This window comes from Phascolarctos cinereus, unplaced genomic scaffold (genome assembly GCF_003287225.1).
Source record: "Phascolarctos cinereus isolate Bilbo 61053 unplaced genomic scaffold, phaCin_HiC Scaffold_5;HRSCAF=322, whole genome shotgun sequence".
NCBI lineage: Eukaryota > Metazoa > Chordata > Mammalia > Diprotodontia > Phascolarctidae > Phascolarctos > Phascolarctos cinereus.
Window position 1 is genome coordinate 457,908,387 of NW_027555958.1, and position 16,904 is coordinate 457,925,290.

At 41.4% G+C, this 16,904-nt stretch overlaps 1 protein-coding gene across 4 annotated transcripts in view; it reads right to left on the bottom strand.

Annotated features, from left to right (window-relative positions):
- The window catches only part of DAB1 (DAB adaptor protein 1), a 318,655-nt gene that overhangs the window by 34,562 nt on the left and 267,189 nt on the right, over positions 1-16,904 (bottom strand). For 3 of the 4 annotated variants that reach the window (XM_020993082.2, XM_020993080.2, XM_078156664.1), the window contains 4 exons: positions 9,797-9,853; positions 9,655-9,705; positions 4,233-4,295; positions 620-728 (listed from right to left, as the gene is read on the bottom strand). In XM_020993082.2, the coding sequence (XP_020848741.1) occupies positions 620-728; positions 4,233-4,295; positions 9,655-9,705; positions 9,797-9,853 (280 nt within the window). The remainder of the gene's footprint in view (positions 1-619; positions 729-4,232; positions 4,296-9,654; positions 9,706-9,796; positions 9,854-16,904) is intronic. The other variant, XM_020993085.2, reaches the window with a different exon arrangement.

Consider the following 16,904-nt stretch of genomic DNA (forward strand, 5'->3'; position numbering starts at 1 on the left):
CTTTGTGACCCTGGGCAAGGCACTTAATTAATCCCATTGCCTAGCAAAAACAAACAAACAAACAAAAAACCCAAATCAAAACCAAATAGAAATGGGGGCATTAATTTGTACAACATCTGGAAAAGGAAATGGCAAATGACTCCAGTATCTTTGCCAAGAAAACCCCGTGGACACTATCTATGGTCCATGAGGTCACAAAGAGTAGGACACAACTGAGTGATATTTAATTTATGTGATTTAAGGAAAAGAATACATCAACTGAGCAACTACATTGATTTGGGGGGCTGTCTAAAGGTAAATGCTTCTTTTGAGAAGTAAAAGGCAGGCTACTAAATATTCCTTAAATCAGTGATAACAACAAACTCATACACAAGGTTGTATATTGTGGGTTGCCTATTGACTTCATTTTAAAGTATAATATTATCTATGTTTTAACATAGCTTTACTTATTTTGTAAAATATTCCCCAATTATATTTTAATCTCATTCAGGCTGCACTCGGGAGTGTTGGGAGCTGCAGGTAGGTAGGTGCTGTGTTTCATATCTCTAAGAGCTCTATGGGACCTGGCCTGAGTAAAAGCCAATCTCGGATTGAGCCAATCTAAGGAGTTCTTCCTTACCTGAGGGTACAGCAGTAGTGCTGAAAGGTACAGAACCAAACATTTCGGCACTAGAGGGGAGTGTCTGAGATGAAGGCGGGATAAAGGCATCACCTGGAGTTGCAGGAGTCTGAAAAAGAGAAAGAATCAGATGGAGTATGATAAGGAGGACCATTGTGATGTGTGGGAGGAGAAGCTCTAGAGACAAAATGGCGGGATGATTGTTACCATTTCCACTTTCTTCATTGTTAAAAGCCAAAACCGAGTGAGTGGTACATGCATCCAAGGCTTGTCTCTGAGCAAAGCAATTTTCTAACAATCTCTGGGATCATATAGGATATGAGTGGCAAAGTAGGAGAATACGAAGACGGAACTTGGAGTCAAGAAGAGTTGGGTTCAAATCCTACCTCAGATACCTCCTACTCATATGATCCTGGGCAAGGCATTTCTCTCTGTGTCTGTAAAATGAGGATCTCAAAGGCCCCTTGCAGATTTAAGTCTATATTCCCATGAATTATAGCCCTGAGAGAGATGGCAAAATTGAATCCCCTCATTTCGCAGATAAGGAAACACGGTAAGTAACTTACTCTATAATACTGAGAAGGTAAATGGTAGAATCAGGAATGAAATCCAGGTCCTTTGCCTCTAAACATGGCACCCTTTCCATGGAAGCAGTGGGCCTATGTATCTGAATTGTCCTTCTCAGTAGAACTCTAGTGCCCCAGACTTTGGACTCAATTTGACTTTTCTGCTCAGCCTTAGGTACCTCAGTTCCATCCTTCCTCCACTTCTGTTGCCTCTTTTCCATCCTCATTGGCACTTCAGAACTCTTGGAACACAACTTGACTACTTCTTAGTACCTCTGGAGGGACTCTTAAGATGCTGTGAGCCCCCACCAACATTCTTCTCCCCAACTTCTCCCCCCACCCCTGTAACTGGGTTTTCATGGCCAGACCTGACAAACTCTTCCACTGTTCAAGCTCCTTCATAGGGCTTCTCCTCTCAGGTGGGATGAACATACAGCCTCCAGATCCAGTGTTATTCCCATCCTACCACACTACCTCATTTTAGGAAGGACATTGACAAAGTGGAGATGAGGACCCGGATGGTGAGGGAGCTTGAAACTGTGCCATATGATTAGATTGAGAGTTCCTCATTTGACTGTGAGTAGGGAGTGTCTTTTGCCTTTTTTGGTATCTTTTGAGCTTAGCATAGTGCCTAGCACATACTAGGTGCTTAGAAAATGTTTATTAACTGACTAACACAAGAACAAGATAAAGAAACTAAGGGTATTTCCCATAGAAAAAAAGAATGATGTGGTGGGGACTGTGGGATTGACATGGGGGGGCATCTTTATCATTTTTAAATATCCAAAGGGCTGACTCAAGAGGATAGAAGTAGGAGCAATAAGTTGGAGGTACAGGGATGCATCTTTTTGGCTCAATATCATCTTCTTTACTTCTAGTTGCCTGAATATTGAAAGCAGTGCCTATGGTGGGCATGGATTTCCCACCGCTGGGCCTAGTCTCTGCCTGGCTGAACATTTGGAGTCATGTTGTTGAGGGCATCCTTGATCTGCAGGAGGTTAGACTGCAACTCCTCTGAGATATCACTGAACCCTACAACAAAAGAGCAAGGTTCCAATGTCATGGTATTATTCCCATTTTTCCCATGAAGGCGGTTGCTCATTCCACTGTCACGGGAACTCACTGCCATCAGGTGTCTAGAGCTCTGCAGCTGGCCCTGGACTCTTCTCCTGGCATCAGTGGCTGAAGAGCCTGGCACCATCTGTGCTCAGCAAAGAGGTCATTGCCCCTTCCTTCTGATGCACATCTGGCCAGTGACTCATGGCAATGATGCCTCAGGCTTGGACTACCGCACTTGGCCCTACATGAAGCTGGCCCTTAAGATTTCCTAGCAAAACCACTGAGGGTGGCGTTAGCAGAAAACCTCTTGTATCTATTAGGGCTCCCCAGCACCCCAAAACACACAAAATTCTCCCAATGTTGGGATTCTGAGATTTCCAAAGTCATCCCTATCTGTGCCTCCTTCCTTATGACTAATAATTTGTTTTGTTTGACAATGCTTATTTGTTACAAAGGGTTTCTTTCTTTTTGTGGGTGGGGGAAGAGGTGGGAGGAAGAAGAAAACAAATGCTTATTAACTAAAAAAATTATACAATCAGTTAATTAACAATCATTTATTATATGCATATTGAGGGCAAGGTCCAGTGCTAGGCATTGAAGCTGCGAAGATAAAAGTGAAGTATTTCTTGGAGTTTACAATTAAGTCAACAACATTTATTAAGCATCTACTCTATGTCAGCCCTATACTAATTTCTGGGGATACAAAGAAAGGCAAAACGAAACCAAAAATAACCAAAAATTCTGATTCCTGCCCTTGGAAAGTTAGTCTAATGAGGGAGACAACATGAAACAACACACACACACACACACACACAAGATCCCTCTCTGTCTCTGTCTCTGTGTGTCTCTATCTCTCTTACTATCAATGCCTGTCTGTCTCTCCACCTCTCTCAGTATCAGTCTCTGTCTCTCTGTCTCTCTCTGTCTCTTTCTTTCTCTCTCTCTCCATAGCTATATATCTGTATCTATATATCTCCATGGTAAGCTGGAGCTGAGGAAGATAATATATAAAATGGACACAAGTTTATTTTAGGGGGAGCCCCAAGCACCTGGGGGATCAAAGAAGTACTCATAGAGAAGGTGGAGATTGAAGTGGGATTTGAAGGAAGTTAATGATTGATTCTATGAGGTGTGTGTATGGGGGGGAGTGCACTCCAGAACTGGGAGAGAAACAATATTGTGGCTCAATCTAGGACAAGTAATTTATTATTGCAATCTAGGCTAAGGGAAACTTCAGGAACTAAACATTAGGGACTCGATTTATCAGGCAAAAGTGAGGCCAATAGAGTCAGAGGGGGCTGACTTAGCCCAGGGCTTGGCACCCAGTAAGTCTTTAATAAATGTTTTTCTTTCATTCATTTAGCCCTTCACTGTCTTTAACACTGTGTCATCTCACCTTACCCCTTTGGAGTACTTTGTGCCTTAGAAGGTAGAGTCCAGCCCACTGAATGTGAATTCCTTGTAGGTCCCCCACAGAATGGGGAGGAACCATACAGAGAGACACACAGAGAATGCCACCCTAGGAAGCAAATACCACTGAGCTCTAATCCTTCAATATAGAGGTCTCCTCTGGTGCCCCTGCTCTCCCTCTCAACAACAGAACCATGGCTTGTTTATTAGTATCAACCCTGAATCCTGAATGAGCTCTGCTTTTAGAGAGTAGTGTCAGGGAGGGAGAGAGAGAAAGGGAGGGAGGAAGGAGAGGGAGAGGGAGAGGAAAGAGAGGGAGAGAGAGAGAGAGAGAGAGAGAGAGAGAGAGAGAGAGAGAGAGAGAGAGAGAGAGAGAGAGAGAGAGAGAGATGTACTCATTAAGAACGCAAACAACAGCCACTGTCATACTCTTCTCTACAAGCAACAGCCCTGCTTTCTAAATCATGGTAACAGCTAAGCAAAGAGCAAAGGATGCTGGGAGAAGAAAAGGAAAGACAGACAAACAAACGAACAACGACTGGGAGACCAGAGGGCATAAGTAAAGAATGGATACTTACTGGGGGAGAGGTTATATCTGGAGGGGTGGACATGTCCCCAAAAAGCTCTAACTGGGTCACAGCCTGAACAGAAAAAAAAAAGTTTGACAGTGTAAGTGTATATCCTTCTGCCTCTTGGGAACAGATGATGTTTGTTTGATTTTTTTTTTTTTTGGAAAATAGTTCATAAGCCTCTTACAAAGAATTAATGATTCCTCACATAACTCACTCTCAAAGAGTGCTTTAAAGTTTGCAAAACTTTTTCCTCAGGAGATTCTTACAAGATAAGTATTTGTGAATATCGTCATCCCCACTTAGTAGATGAGAAGTCTGAGGCTTAGTGGAGTTAGGTGAATTCCTTTGCTCAAGATCACCCAGCTAGGAAGTGTCAGAGCTAGACTTGGAGCCCAGGGTAAGTGTTGAGCTGTGATTGGAACTCACTTTTTATGACCCAAAGTCCAGCGCTGATCTTGTTGCCTAATGTGCTAGGCTTCCCTTGTGGCTGCAGAGATGACCTGATAACAATAATTTCCTCATCTGGTCTATCCGTTATCAGCTGTTACCTCTCAGTATCTAGCTTCCCTTCTAAGTTAGACTGGGTCATTATCCGTCTCATATAATTTCTATATAACATATAATATCCATCTAGTATAATATCTATAATATTATATGTAATCATAGGTCTACATATTTATATTTCTATACATTTGTAGACATAAAAATACAAATGCATGTGTTACATTGATATAATAGTTTATACTTCTCAAAATACTTTTAGATACTTCATCTCATTTATCCTAGCAAAATTAGTAAAAAATACAACATAGATGATATTAATTTGTGGTTTTCTAAGTCAATGTATAGCCTTCAAGGATGCTTTTCTATTTCAATTTGGACAAATGAATCTCATTTGGGCCATACTCAGTTTTATGAGCTGTAAGCCACACGAATTTGACAGCTCTGGTGTGCTGCAAACCACTCATTTTAGAAATCAGGACACAGAGACCCAGAAGGTTATGTGATTTGTCTGAAGTCAGACAGATAACCAGTGGCAGATCCAGAATTTTAACCCAAATCCTTTAAATCTAGAATCAAGACGTTTTCCATTGTTCTACCTAACTTGGCTTTTTGGGAGCTCTGTTTCCTTCCTTGTAATACCTGCTTACTCTCTCTAGGAGATGGCAAGGCCCAGGAAGAAAGCTACTTAGTTTAGAATAAAACCTTCTATATTTGTTGACGTCTTTTACAATTTTTAACCACTGGCATTTGCTGACGGGTGATGATGGACTCGAGTCGCAGAATGTAATACATGTTTGTGGACATGGCTAATGTGGGACTCAGTTTTGGTTGATCACACATATTTGTTATAAGGGTGGCTTTTTCTTTCTTCTCTCCCTCCCCCGTTTTCCCAGTGGGAGGGAAAGGCAATAAATAAATGCTTGTGAGTTATTTGTGTTATTAGTTTTTGAGTACTGACTCTGGATGGGAGGGATTTCCATCAAATCCTGTCCATCACTTACTATCTGTTTGACCTTGGGTGGGTTACTCCCTGGTAATCAGTTTTCTTACCTGTAAAATGAAGCGCTAAGCTAAATGACCCTTGAAGTCTCTTCCAGAACCAGATCCTCCAACCATATTTCTTTCTCAATGCATAGATCCCTTTTCAATACCCACAGTGTCCCTAAAGTCTTAGTGCAGTTTTGAGTGGTATTTGGCCACTGTAATATAATAGTGACAAGGTAGAATGATGCAGATAAGTTTGCCTTGGTGGTGACCTTTGGAAATGTCAGCACTCTTGGTAAAGCCTTTGAAGGCTTCCTAAGAAGAGCTGAAGAAGACATGTGAGTAGTGGTGAAGTATTATTTCTCTTCCTTTCAACAAAAGGCCTTTTCCACTTCTGAGAAAGATGGAGAAATCAATTCTGCTGCTGAGAAAATGGAGTTAAAACTTCTAATAATTTCATTTTCTTCTCCCTTGCTCCAAATCTGGCTAAGTGGTCACAAGATGGGGAAGGAACTGACCAAGAAAGCAGTAGGCTACTCTGCCTATTCTGGGTGGGACACAAGCATCTTTTTTTCTTAAATGTTGTCTCTTCTCCAAGTTCAAAGCCAACAGTACAAGTAGGTCATTTGGCTATTTTTTGGAAGGCCTGGGTTCGTTTATTCTTTGAAAAAGCTAAAAAAGTCATAAAAGTAATAATTCTATTTAATCATCTCTAGTGAAGCTTCAGGGCTTGCTCCTGATTGGAACCCTCTTTCTTTAAAACAGAAGGACATCTCTCTTTCCGGGGGGGGGGGAATTGAAACGAAGTTAATAATTAAGTCATACAATTTACATTTGAAATGTGCTGAACTCATAGTACACTTTTTACTAACAGCATAAAGATAATTTATTGCTTAATTTTCTCTTTAAGCACAACTTTTAAAATAACCTTCATTTTTGAAATATGGATTTTCCAGTATGTGTGTGTGTATTTTTTTTTCTTTTGCCAGAGTATTTTTATTTAAGCACTAAAGTAGCAAAGTAGGGAGAGGCATAAAACACATGTTGTTATTTCATTCCATCATGGTAGATGTTTAACTTGCACCTTTAGTTAATTAAATTTCATAGAAAATGAAATTCCTGGGTAATAAAATTAAAATAATTTTAATAGTCATATGTGATTGCAAATCTTGAGTGGTAGAAACTTTGACCCCCAGGCCTTTCATTGCTAACCTAACAAACCATAATCCTTCCATTGGACCCTTTCCCCATCCACCCTGCTTGCCCTCTTATTACCCAGCTTAATTACCACCTCTCCCATAGAGCTTTTCTTAATGCTTACATCCTTCCTAGGAATGGACATACCACTTTGTTTAAACATCTTTTAATTCATGTTCCTAGTGCATGCATATTCTTTAACCTTTTTTTTCCCTATTTGCTCTTTCCTGTGGGCTTCTAATATTCTCGGGTCTCCCTATCCTTAAAAAAAACCCTTCATTTTACCCTACCACCTCCTCGAATGACCTTGCAATAACTGTCTTCTTTTTTTTTTTACAGCCAAATTCATTAAAAAACAAAATCCTCTTGCTCTAATTACTTCAATTCCCTTTCTTCCCACTCACTTCTCAACCTCTTCCAATCTAGCTTCTGACTTCATTGTTCAAATGAACCTACTCTTTTGAACATTACTGGTGATCTCTTCATTGCTAAATCTAATGGTCCATTTTTTAGCATTCATCCTTCTTGACTTGTCAGCATTTTCTTAGACTATTAACCACTCCCTTACTCCCAAAGATTCTCTCTCTTTCTCTGTTTATCCCTGTTTCTTTTTCTCTATTTCTCTGGTTTCTACTCCTACCTGTCTGTCCCTTCTCAGTATCCTTTTCCTTTGTTGACTCATTATTTACTCTTTTACCATGGGGAATGTCCAAGGCTTCATACTGGGTTTATTTCTGTGTCCTTTCTTCATTATCACTTCAGCTCCCATGAAAAATTTAATGATAGATATACTTAAGAATCATACATACATACATAAACACACACATGTATACATATATGATGCTTAATGAGTGACTGATCAATTATATTGTATCTAGTATTACAGTTATCTGGAAACACATCTTATCCACCTTCCCTATAGACTACAAGCTCTATCCAAGTCTTTTTAGGCCTCACAGTGTCCGGCATGTAGCAGACACTCAGTAAATATCTGTTGCATTTTAGTTTGACAATGTTTACAGAATTAATTACTTTAATATATCCTACCAGATTATAATTAAATACCTTCTTTGTCTCTCCAAGGCGTTACTGTACGTGGCATAAAAATAGTATGTGACTTTTTTAATGTTGGAAAACAAAACCTAATTGGTCATATTATTCTTTACTCATAATTCTTCAGGGGCTCCCCACTGCCTAAAATTCAGAATCCTTTGCTTGAGATTCAAGACCCCCCACAACCTAGTACCCCTACCACTCCAGTTTTACTTATTTTACCCTCATTTAGAGATTCTATAGCTCTAGTCAAGCTTTATTCTGCTTTGCAAAATTACTTTCTTATCTTCTTTTCATATTGGCCCCTGTACCTCAGATGCCCTCCTTTCCCCTCAATTTGTTGCATTCTTACACATTCATAGGATTAGGGTCTAGAAATAAAGGGAGCTCAAAGCTCATCTAGTCCAATCCACTCATTTCACAGATGAGGCTGGTTAAGTAAGTTACCCAAGGTCATATACGTTAAGCCCAAGTCAAACGCTATTTCCTCCATGAACCTTTCCTTGGTCAGTAATGAACTTCTCCCCAGGCCTCAAACAGCATTTTGTTCTGCCCCCTTTTAACAGGCTAGTTATGCATATTTGTGTTATCCTTTCATGCTACTATAATTTCCATGAAAGTGGGTATTACATCTTCATTAAATTTTGTAACACCTCTGGTCCTAGGCCAATGCTCTGTATATACTATGTATTTCATCAATATTTGTTCAGTGAATAAATGAATGAGTAGATGAATGAATGAATGAATGAATGAATGAATGCATGCATGAATGAAATGATTCTAGGCAAGGAAAAATGTCCTAAAATTAATGATGTCCAAAAACAAAATGCAGAGTTCCCTTTTATAAGAATTCTCTATGCAGAGGTTGGAGGATCACTTGTCAGGAATGTGGTGGATTGGCCAGACTGGATCACCTCTGCAACCTTCTTCCCGGGTCTGAGAGCATGAAAACAGTAAATGAGCTGGATGATGAAATGGCAAAGCACTCTAGCATCTTTGCCAAGAAAACCCCAGTGGGGTCATGGAGAGTTGGACATGTCTGAAATGACTCAGCAACAAGAACAGCAATATTTTCCAAGCTTATCTGAGTAGTTGAAACCAAATCCTGTAATATTTCATAACCATGAGCTGGGGGATTCTTAAATGACTAGCCGCTGATGAACTGTTGACCACAATCTGGTTAACAGGGTCAAAGACTGAGAACTCACAAAAGCCTTAGAGGTCATCTAGTCTGACCAAGAGGAACCTGAAACTCAGGGTGAGGAAGGAATGTGCTTGAGACTTTGTAGCTCAGAGAGGTGAAGGTGAGGCTCAAATACCAGTTTATGAAAAGTCAGCTTATGGCTCTTTCTACTACCCCTTTGGCTTTGCCAAAACAGACCCCCTTTTCCCACTCAGACAGTTCTGCTTGCCATGATTTCAGAGCCCTTATCTTCCTTCCATTCCAGTCCATTCCCATTGGTTTTGCTGAATGGGCTGCTTCCTCTCCCCCCTCTCCAGCCATTACCTCCTTGATTCTACTCTCCTTCTCATAATATCCCACATCATATCTGCAAACAGTTTTATTGGACAAGTCTTGGACATGACCTTTTCTGTCCCTGGTGAGACTCCTCTTTCCTACCCCTAACACTTCTGGGCTCTCCATGGGACACAATGGCATTGGCCATAAGAGCAAGACCTTAGGCCTTACCTGATTATCGCTCTTGAAACATTTGTCAAAGTCCACCAATGAGTTTCGGTTCTGAAACCACAAGGGATGACATGTGAAAATGAAATGAATGACATGAAGACAATTGTAATAAGTGAATTGAAGAGGGACCTCCCAGCCTTACCGGCATGGCTGCTGCAAAACGCTCTTCAAAGTCATCAAAGGACTGACCATTCTGGAACTGGAAGGCATGATGAATGGACATGAAATGAGACATACCATGACATGAATTTATGAGGAAGATGAGGATGTTGTCTGTGATCTCTGGCCCCCTTCAAGTGGTAAGAATACTGATACTATCAGCTAACGTTTACCTAGAACATTATGCCACTTGACCTTCCAAATCACAATAGATAATAATGAAAATAAATACTTTGTTCCGTGCTTTAATGTTTGTATTCCTCACAATGACCCCATATGGCAGCTAGCACATATTATTAGCCCCATTTTACAGACTGTGGCAATGAGGCTTGAGGAGGTTCAGTGAAAATGCTGTGAATTAGAACCTTGAACATGGATGGTTAGGAGAACAGTGAAGTGAGTTATAGATACACATAAAAGTGTTATATATGTTTTGGTTAAAGTACAAACTCTTGTGTTGGTTATCATTAGCTAGCTAATCTTAATACAAGCTAGAGATATCTTTAAAGAATAAATCTGAATTTGAATTTCATCATCTCCAAATTAGCTTGGTTAAAATGCAACAGAAATTCAAGTGCATTGGTGACCCCACTACTGAGAAAATTAGCTGAGTGGCTATCTACTTGTCCAAAGTACTTGGTGAAGGCCTGTCTCAGAGCTAATTGAATTTGATTAAATACCTGATTAACAACTGGTTTCTACGATTGTACACAGTTTTCAAGAGCCAGGCTAAGTTCACTCTTTTTAAAAGTAAGCACCTGGTTATAGTCAGAAGGCATCACTTTTTTTTATTCTTTACAAGGTCAAATATTCACCTGAACTTTCTGGTGATTATGAAGAACAGGTGATTAATCCTGGCACTAGATGGACTAAGGTTTGGACAGAAATAAGAGATGATTTCTGAATGAAGGGTATGGTGGTGGCAGCTGTCTGGCTACAGCTAATTTGGCTGAAGGGGGAACATGAACAGAGGCTGAGCAGCATAGTCAATGGAGAGCTGCTCTTGGAACCTAGATGACCAGGTTTCAAGTACTGCCCCTGCTATGTGCAAGGTCTGTGAACAGGGCCATCGTCAAGCGGATTAACCTCTGTGTTCACTCTCCAAGAATAAGTTTACAAATGAGCTGGCAGGGCCTAGCGCAGCACTAGGCCATCATCATCCTTGTCGTCTTTGTTGTTCAATCATTTCAGCTGTGTCCAACTTTTCATGACCCCATTTGGGGTTTTCTTTGCAAAGACACTGGAGTGGTTTGCCAGCCTTCTTTAGATCATTTACAGATAAGGAAACTGAGGCAGACAGGGTGAAGTGACTTGCTCAGGTCACACAGCTAGCAAGTATCTGAAATATTTATTAAGCACCTACTGTATGCCAGGGCTCCACATGGATGCTCCCATTTTAATGAGTAAGGAAACCTGCAAATTATGGTGTTCATATAAAATATATACAGAGCAAGTGGGAGATCCACTCAGAAGGGAAGGAAGAAGGAATGGCTTCTGGTACAAGGTGGGATCTAAGCTGAGTCTTTAAGGAAGCCAGAGAAACTCAGAGGCAGAAATGAGGACAGAGAGCATGCCAGGCATAGGAAACCCAGTAAAAAGGCCCAGACCTGGGAGAAGGCCAGAGCTGTCGTTTCATAGAGTAGGTAGATGGATATAAAATTGGGAAGGGAGAAAAGGGCCAGGTTATAAAAGGCTTTACAAGTCCAAGTATTTTATATGTATCTTGGAGGTAATAGGGAACCACTGGAATTTTGGGGGCAATGGAGTGATGAATATTTAGCCTCGCTATACCTCAGTTTCCTAATCTGTAAAATGAAGGGGTAGGATTAGCTGGTCTCTGAGGTCTCTCCCTTCTTTACCTGGATAATCCGACAATTACAGCATGTCTCGGTCAGATATCACAGAGGGGATTCATGTATTCTGCAAGGGGTGAAAGCAGATGGGCTCTGAGCTCCTAGAGGCCTCTCACTCAATGATTCAGCCATATTAATTTTCTTTACTTTACGGGATGGCAGAAGGCACTGTATAAGCTGAATTAATGCACTGGGGGCTTGCTTTCTGGTTTTGGAGGGACACCGTCTTTGTATCATCTACTTGCCAGACTGTGGTAGCTTCTTATTAGGTCTAAACACCCTCCTCCTCCCCACCCCCTGAGATAATATTTGTAAAGCCTTGGCCTAATGCCTGGTACACAGTAGGCAATTAATAAATGTTTGTTCCGCTTCCCACCCCTCCAATCCATATTTGAATACAGTTCCCATAATACTCTTCCCTCTGCTTAGATCCAGTCTCAAATATCTTTAGGGACCCTTTATTGTCCACAGAATAAAGGTCAGACTTGTTTGCTGGCCATTCGATGCCTCCATACCCTGGCCCCTTTCCAGGCTTCTCAGGCTCTCCCTGGCTGCAGATTCTCTGTGACAGCCAAGCGTAAAGGCTACTCCACCCAGACAAAAGTGGCAATTCGCTGTTCTCATGCCCTGGCTTTGGTTCGTACCTTTCTGAATAATGTGTCACATATTATTGCATGTTCCTTATCCCGCCACTAGAATGTGAACTCCATAAAAGTGGGCACCTTGTTTTATCTAAACTCTTTATCACTCCCAGGACCTTGCACGCTGATTTTGTACACAGTAGGCGCTTAATAATGCTTGCTTGTTTGCTGAATGAATGAAGAGGTAAATTATATTCCAGACTGTGCCTTAAAAGTTAAGTGTATGCCTTCATAACCTTTGTGAATTTATTCTTTCCTATGGATTTATGAGTTAGCCTCCCCAGATGGGCTCTAGATCATAGCTTTTAATAAAAAAAAAAAACATTTTAGTGTCCAAAATCTCATTATGTGTGTCCAATGTAAAAAAGAAAATAGCTATACAACATGATTGATGATTTAAATAAATTTGACAAACGCCCTGCGGTTCTCATAAACAACAACAATAACAAATCATATTCCTGCTGGTGAAAATACGGACGGCTACCTTGCGGAGGCATGAGACTGTCACTCCCCAAGAAGATATCAGTGTGTTCAATTCAGTTCAATTCAGCAAGTGATAATAAATGATATTCATATCGCACATTAAAGTCTGCAAAGTATTGTTTAGACATTACCTCACTTGGACCCTGCAACAGCTTGATAAGGGAGGTGTCACAGTTAGGGTTATTTTACACATGGGGAAAATTGACATGCTCAGAGTCACACGGCTTCTATCAAGGTAGAATTTGAATGCGGGGTCTTTCCAATGCTGAGTTGAGCCAGTCCTCTGTCCATTTTCCTGTGCTGCTTCTAATTGAACAAAGAAGTCACACCCTAGTGAAGAATTATCTCCTTGGAGGAATCAGAGATGTTTGCTCAGTCTCCTCCAGTCAAGAGCCAGCACTCACTTTCCTAGGTCTTGTCAGAGAAAGGATGGGAATGAGTGTTTCTAGCAAGCTAGAGAATGATGACAGACAGATGGGCCAAATGGAGGAAAGGCATGAATAACTGATTTCTGTCTATATAATATCTCAGAAAACAAAAGACAAAAACCTCAAAGCTTTCCAGTTGCTTGACTTCCTTCCAAGGTGTCAGATGTTGCCTATAAATATTCTCTCTCATTGTTGCATCTTACTCTTGAAGTGACTGGTTAACTTTCCTTTTCCCAAACCCAAAGTTTTCCTTTTATTCTCTGGCCTCTCCTGATTCTAGTGAACTTTCTCATTTGGCCCTGCATGCACATACAGGCTTTATTGCCATCATCTATGCAGTCCTTCTATTTTCCAGCGTATAGCACAGTACTCCCATTCCAATTTTTCATCACATCTTGCCTAGACTAGTGCAAGAGTCTCCTAATTGTATTCTCAGCCTCAGAGAGGATGCTTTCTCTGGCTACTTTGTCTCTCTCCTCTCCAGCCATTCTCCACACAGCTGACAAAGGAAGCATTCCACAGTTCTGGTGAGATGACACTGGCCCTCTGCTCCAGAAGATTCCCGGGCTCCCTACTGCCTTTAGGACAAGTATTCTGAACCTTGTGTATGTGTCATGAACCCCTCTGGCAGTCTGGAGAAATCTATGGACCCCTTCTCTGAATCATGTTCTGAAATGCATAAAATGAAATGCATAAGATTCCAAGAAAGAGCACTTACCTTGAAATAAAGAAATCCAGATTTTTTAAAGGCTCAAATGAGATAATGAATGTAAAGAAATTTGCAAAACAAAGCTCTTTAAAGTGTGATTATTTTCCTTAAATTTACTATTATCTTCCTCTGAACCATATCTGAGTATGGAAGACTTGAGTTCAAATTCTGCTTCAGGTCTAGGAAGTCACTTAACCGCCTTTGGCCTCAATTTCTTCATCTGTAAAATGGGGATAATAATAGAACCTATCTCGTATGGTTGTTTCGAGGATCAAATGAAATGAAGTGTGCACTAAGACTTTGGGATGACCCATGTATGTAAAGCATTCTGCAAAGCTTCGAGCGCCTTATAAATCCTAGGGATTATAGTTGTTGCTAAGTAGAAAAACCGGAATACTAGACTTGGAATCAAGAAGACATCAATCCAGACAATGCCTCGGACATTTATCAGCTGTGCCATCCTCAGCAAGTCACTCAACCTGATTTGGCCTCAGTTTCCCTATCTGTTAAAGAGGAGGTTGCATTTGATGACCTGTAAGGTCCCTTCTAGCCCTAAGACTATGATCCTATCATCTGACCAGTCACCACGCCTGCTATGTGCCAGCCACTGTAGAAACAGAGACAAAGACGAAGCAGTCCCTGCTCTTGAGGCGTTTCTATCCCATTGGAGAACAATGGGAAAGAGCAATGGATTTGGGCCGGTGGACCCAGGCATGTAGAAGCATGGATTTAGATATGAAAGGGACCTCACTGGCCAGCTCTTCCAACCTCCTGAGCATCAGAGGTAGGGAACCCAAGTCTTCTGCCTCCAAAGTCTCCCAGCCCTTCTATTCCCTCCCTCTGTGACCTACATAAATCACTCTTGGCCGCATTTTTTTTTTATCGGTAAAACAAGATAGATGTTTTCTGAAACCCCTTCCAACTTTAAATCGGTGAAAATATGAAGCTATGAATCCCTAAAGCAATGACATATTTCACTCTGTATTCTTTAAATGAGAGGTAGCTTGAATCCTCTGCTAGACATTAGGCAAATTTGGAAATTTTGTCTTCGTTGTGCTGGAAGGGGAATAAAAGCCTGAGTTGATGCTTAGAAGCAAGCCTTTCCTTGGAGAACAACGAAGGGTATGGTGGTGGCAGCTGTCTGGCTACAGCTAATTTGGCTGAAGGGGGAACATGAGCAGAGGCTGAGCAGTGCAGTCAATGGAGAGCTGCTCTTGGAATCTGGATGACCAGGTTTCAAGTGCTGCCCCTGATCCGTACAAGGTCGGTGAACAGGGCCATCGTCAAGCGGATTAACCTCTGTGTTCACTCTCCAAGACTAAGTTTGCAAATGAGCTGGCAGGGCCTAGCACAGCTCTAGGCCATCATCATCCTTGTTTTTGTTGTTCAGTCATTTCAGTTGTGTCCAACTTTTCGTGACCCCATTTAGGGTTTTCTTTGCAAAGACACTGGAGTGGTTTGCCAGCCTTCTTTAGATCATTTTACAGACGAGGAAACTGAGGCAGACAGGATGAAGTGACTCGCTCAGGTCACAGAGCTAGCAAGTGTCTGAAGCCAGATCTAAACTCAGGAAGATGAGCCTTCTTGACTTCAGGCCTGGTGCTCTATCAACTGTGCCACCTAGCTGCCCTCTACAACATCATATTTACATAGCACTTTAAATTTTGCAAAGCGTTTTACATATGTCATCTCATTTAATCCTCACAACAACCCTGGGAGGCCTTATGGTTATACCTATTTTATAGATGAAGAAACTGAGGCTGAGAGAGGGTAAGTGACCTCTCAGTCAGACAGATGGTGTTTGTGGTAGGACTCAACTTAGGTCATCCTGACTCAGTGACACATATTAAATGCTTGTTGACTGACCCATTTATGCTTAATAAATGCTTGTCACCCGATTCATTAATTTATTGATGAACATTCGGCACTTTGCAAAACACTAAAAAAAATCTGGCACTGGTCCTATCTATGAAAAGTTTGGGAAGCTCAAACCACCATGGAGTGGTATTGGCTGCTATCAATGGGATGAGAATATTTGCACACCACTCCCTTGGAAGAGTCTGTGCAAACAGAGGAGAGGGGGGCCCTCCCTTCTCTCTGCAATACTTTTCTGGGAAAGGATGGTATGGCAGCCCAGATGGCCTTCAAGCACCAATAAGAAATATTGGATGGAGGTAAAACTGAGCCTGGGGAGGTGCAGGCAGACGCTGAAATTGGAGCACATTGGAGGAAATTATACATGGAGGGATGTGACATCAAAGGGAAAACCGTGTGAGGACAGATCTGCCGGCTGCTCTGACAGCCGTTCTAGGCCACATATTTTTTGATCGTGATTCCCCCACCCTTCCCTGTTGGAATTTGTTTGTTAAGCTGCCGTGCATTGGAACCTAATGGAAAGAACCCTCTGTGGCCTGGAATCCAGAGACTTGGGTCCCACCTTATTGTGCAACCTTAGGCAACTCACTTCCAATGGCTGAAGCTTGGCTGCCTCATCTGTACTATGGAGATAACAACTCCCATTCCACTTTCCTCCCATGGTTGCTCTGACGACCCAATGACAGAACAGATGGGTGAATGCTTTTGAAGAGTTAAAAGCACTGCACAAAATTAGGAGATTATTATGATCTCCTAACATGGTACACTTCTCGTTCAGCACTATGGATGACTATAAAAGCCCACTGCTCTGCTACTTGTTAGGATTCACGCTTCAGGATGACCTCTGGGGACCCTTCGAATAATGTGAAGTTTCTGTGATACTAGCAAATGGCACAAATCATAACATAGCATAACATTTTCAACTCTGAAGTGACATCTGAATGATTGACTTCATAAATTCTCAAATATATTCCTACAGATAGATCTGTGAAGTGGCTCATCCTTTTGGAAGTTCTATCTGACAGCTTAAATCATCTATCCCCACCTGGCTGTCCCACGTGTCTCCCCTCCACAGATCAATACAGGTGGTCCACTCAACATG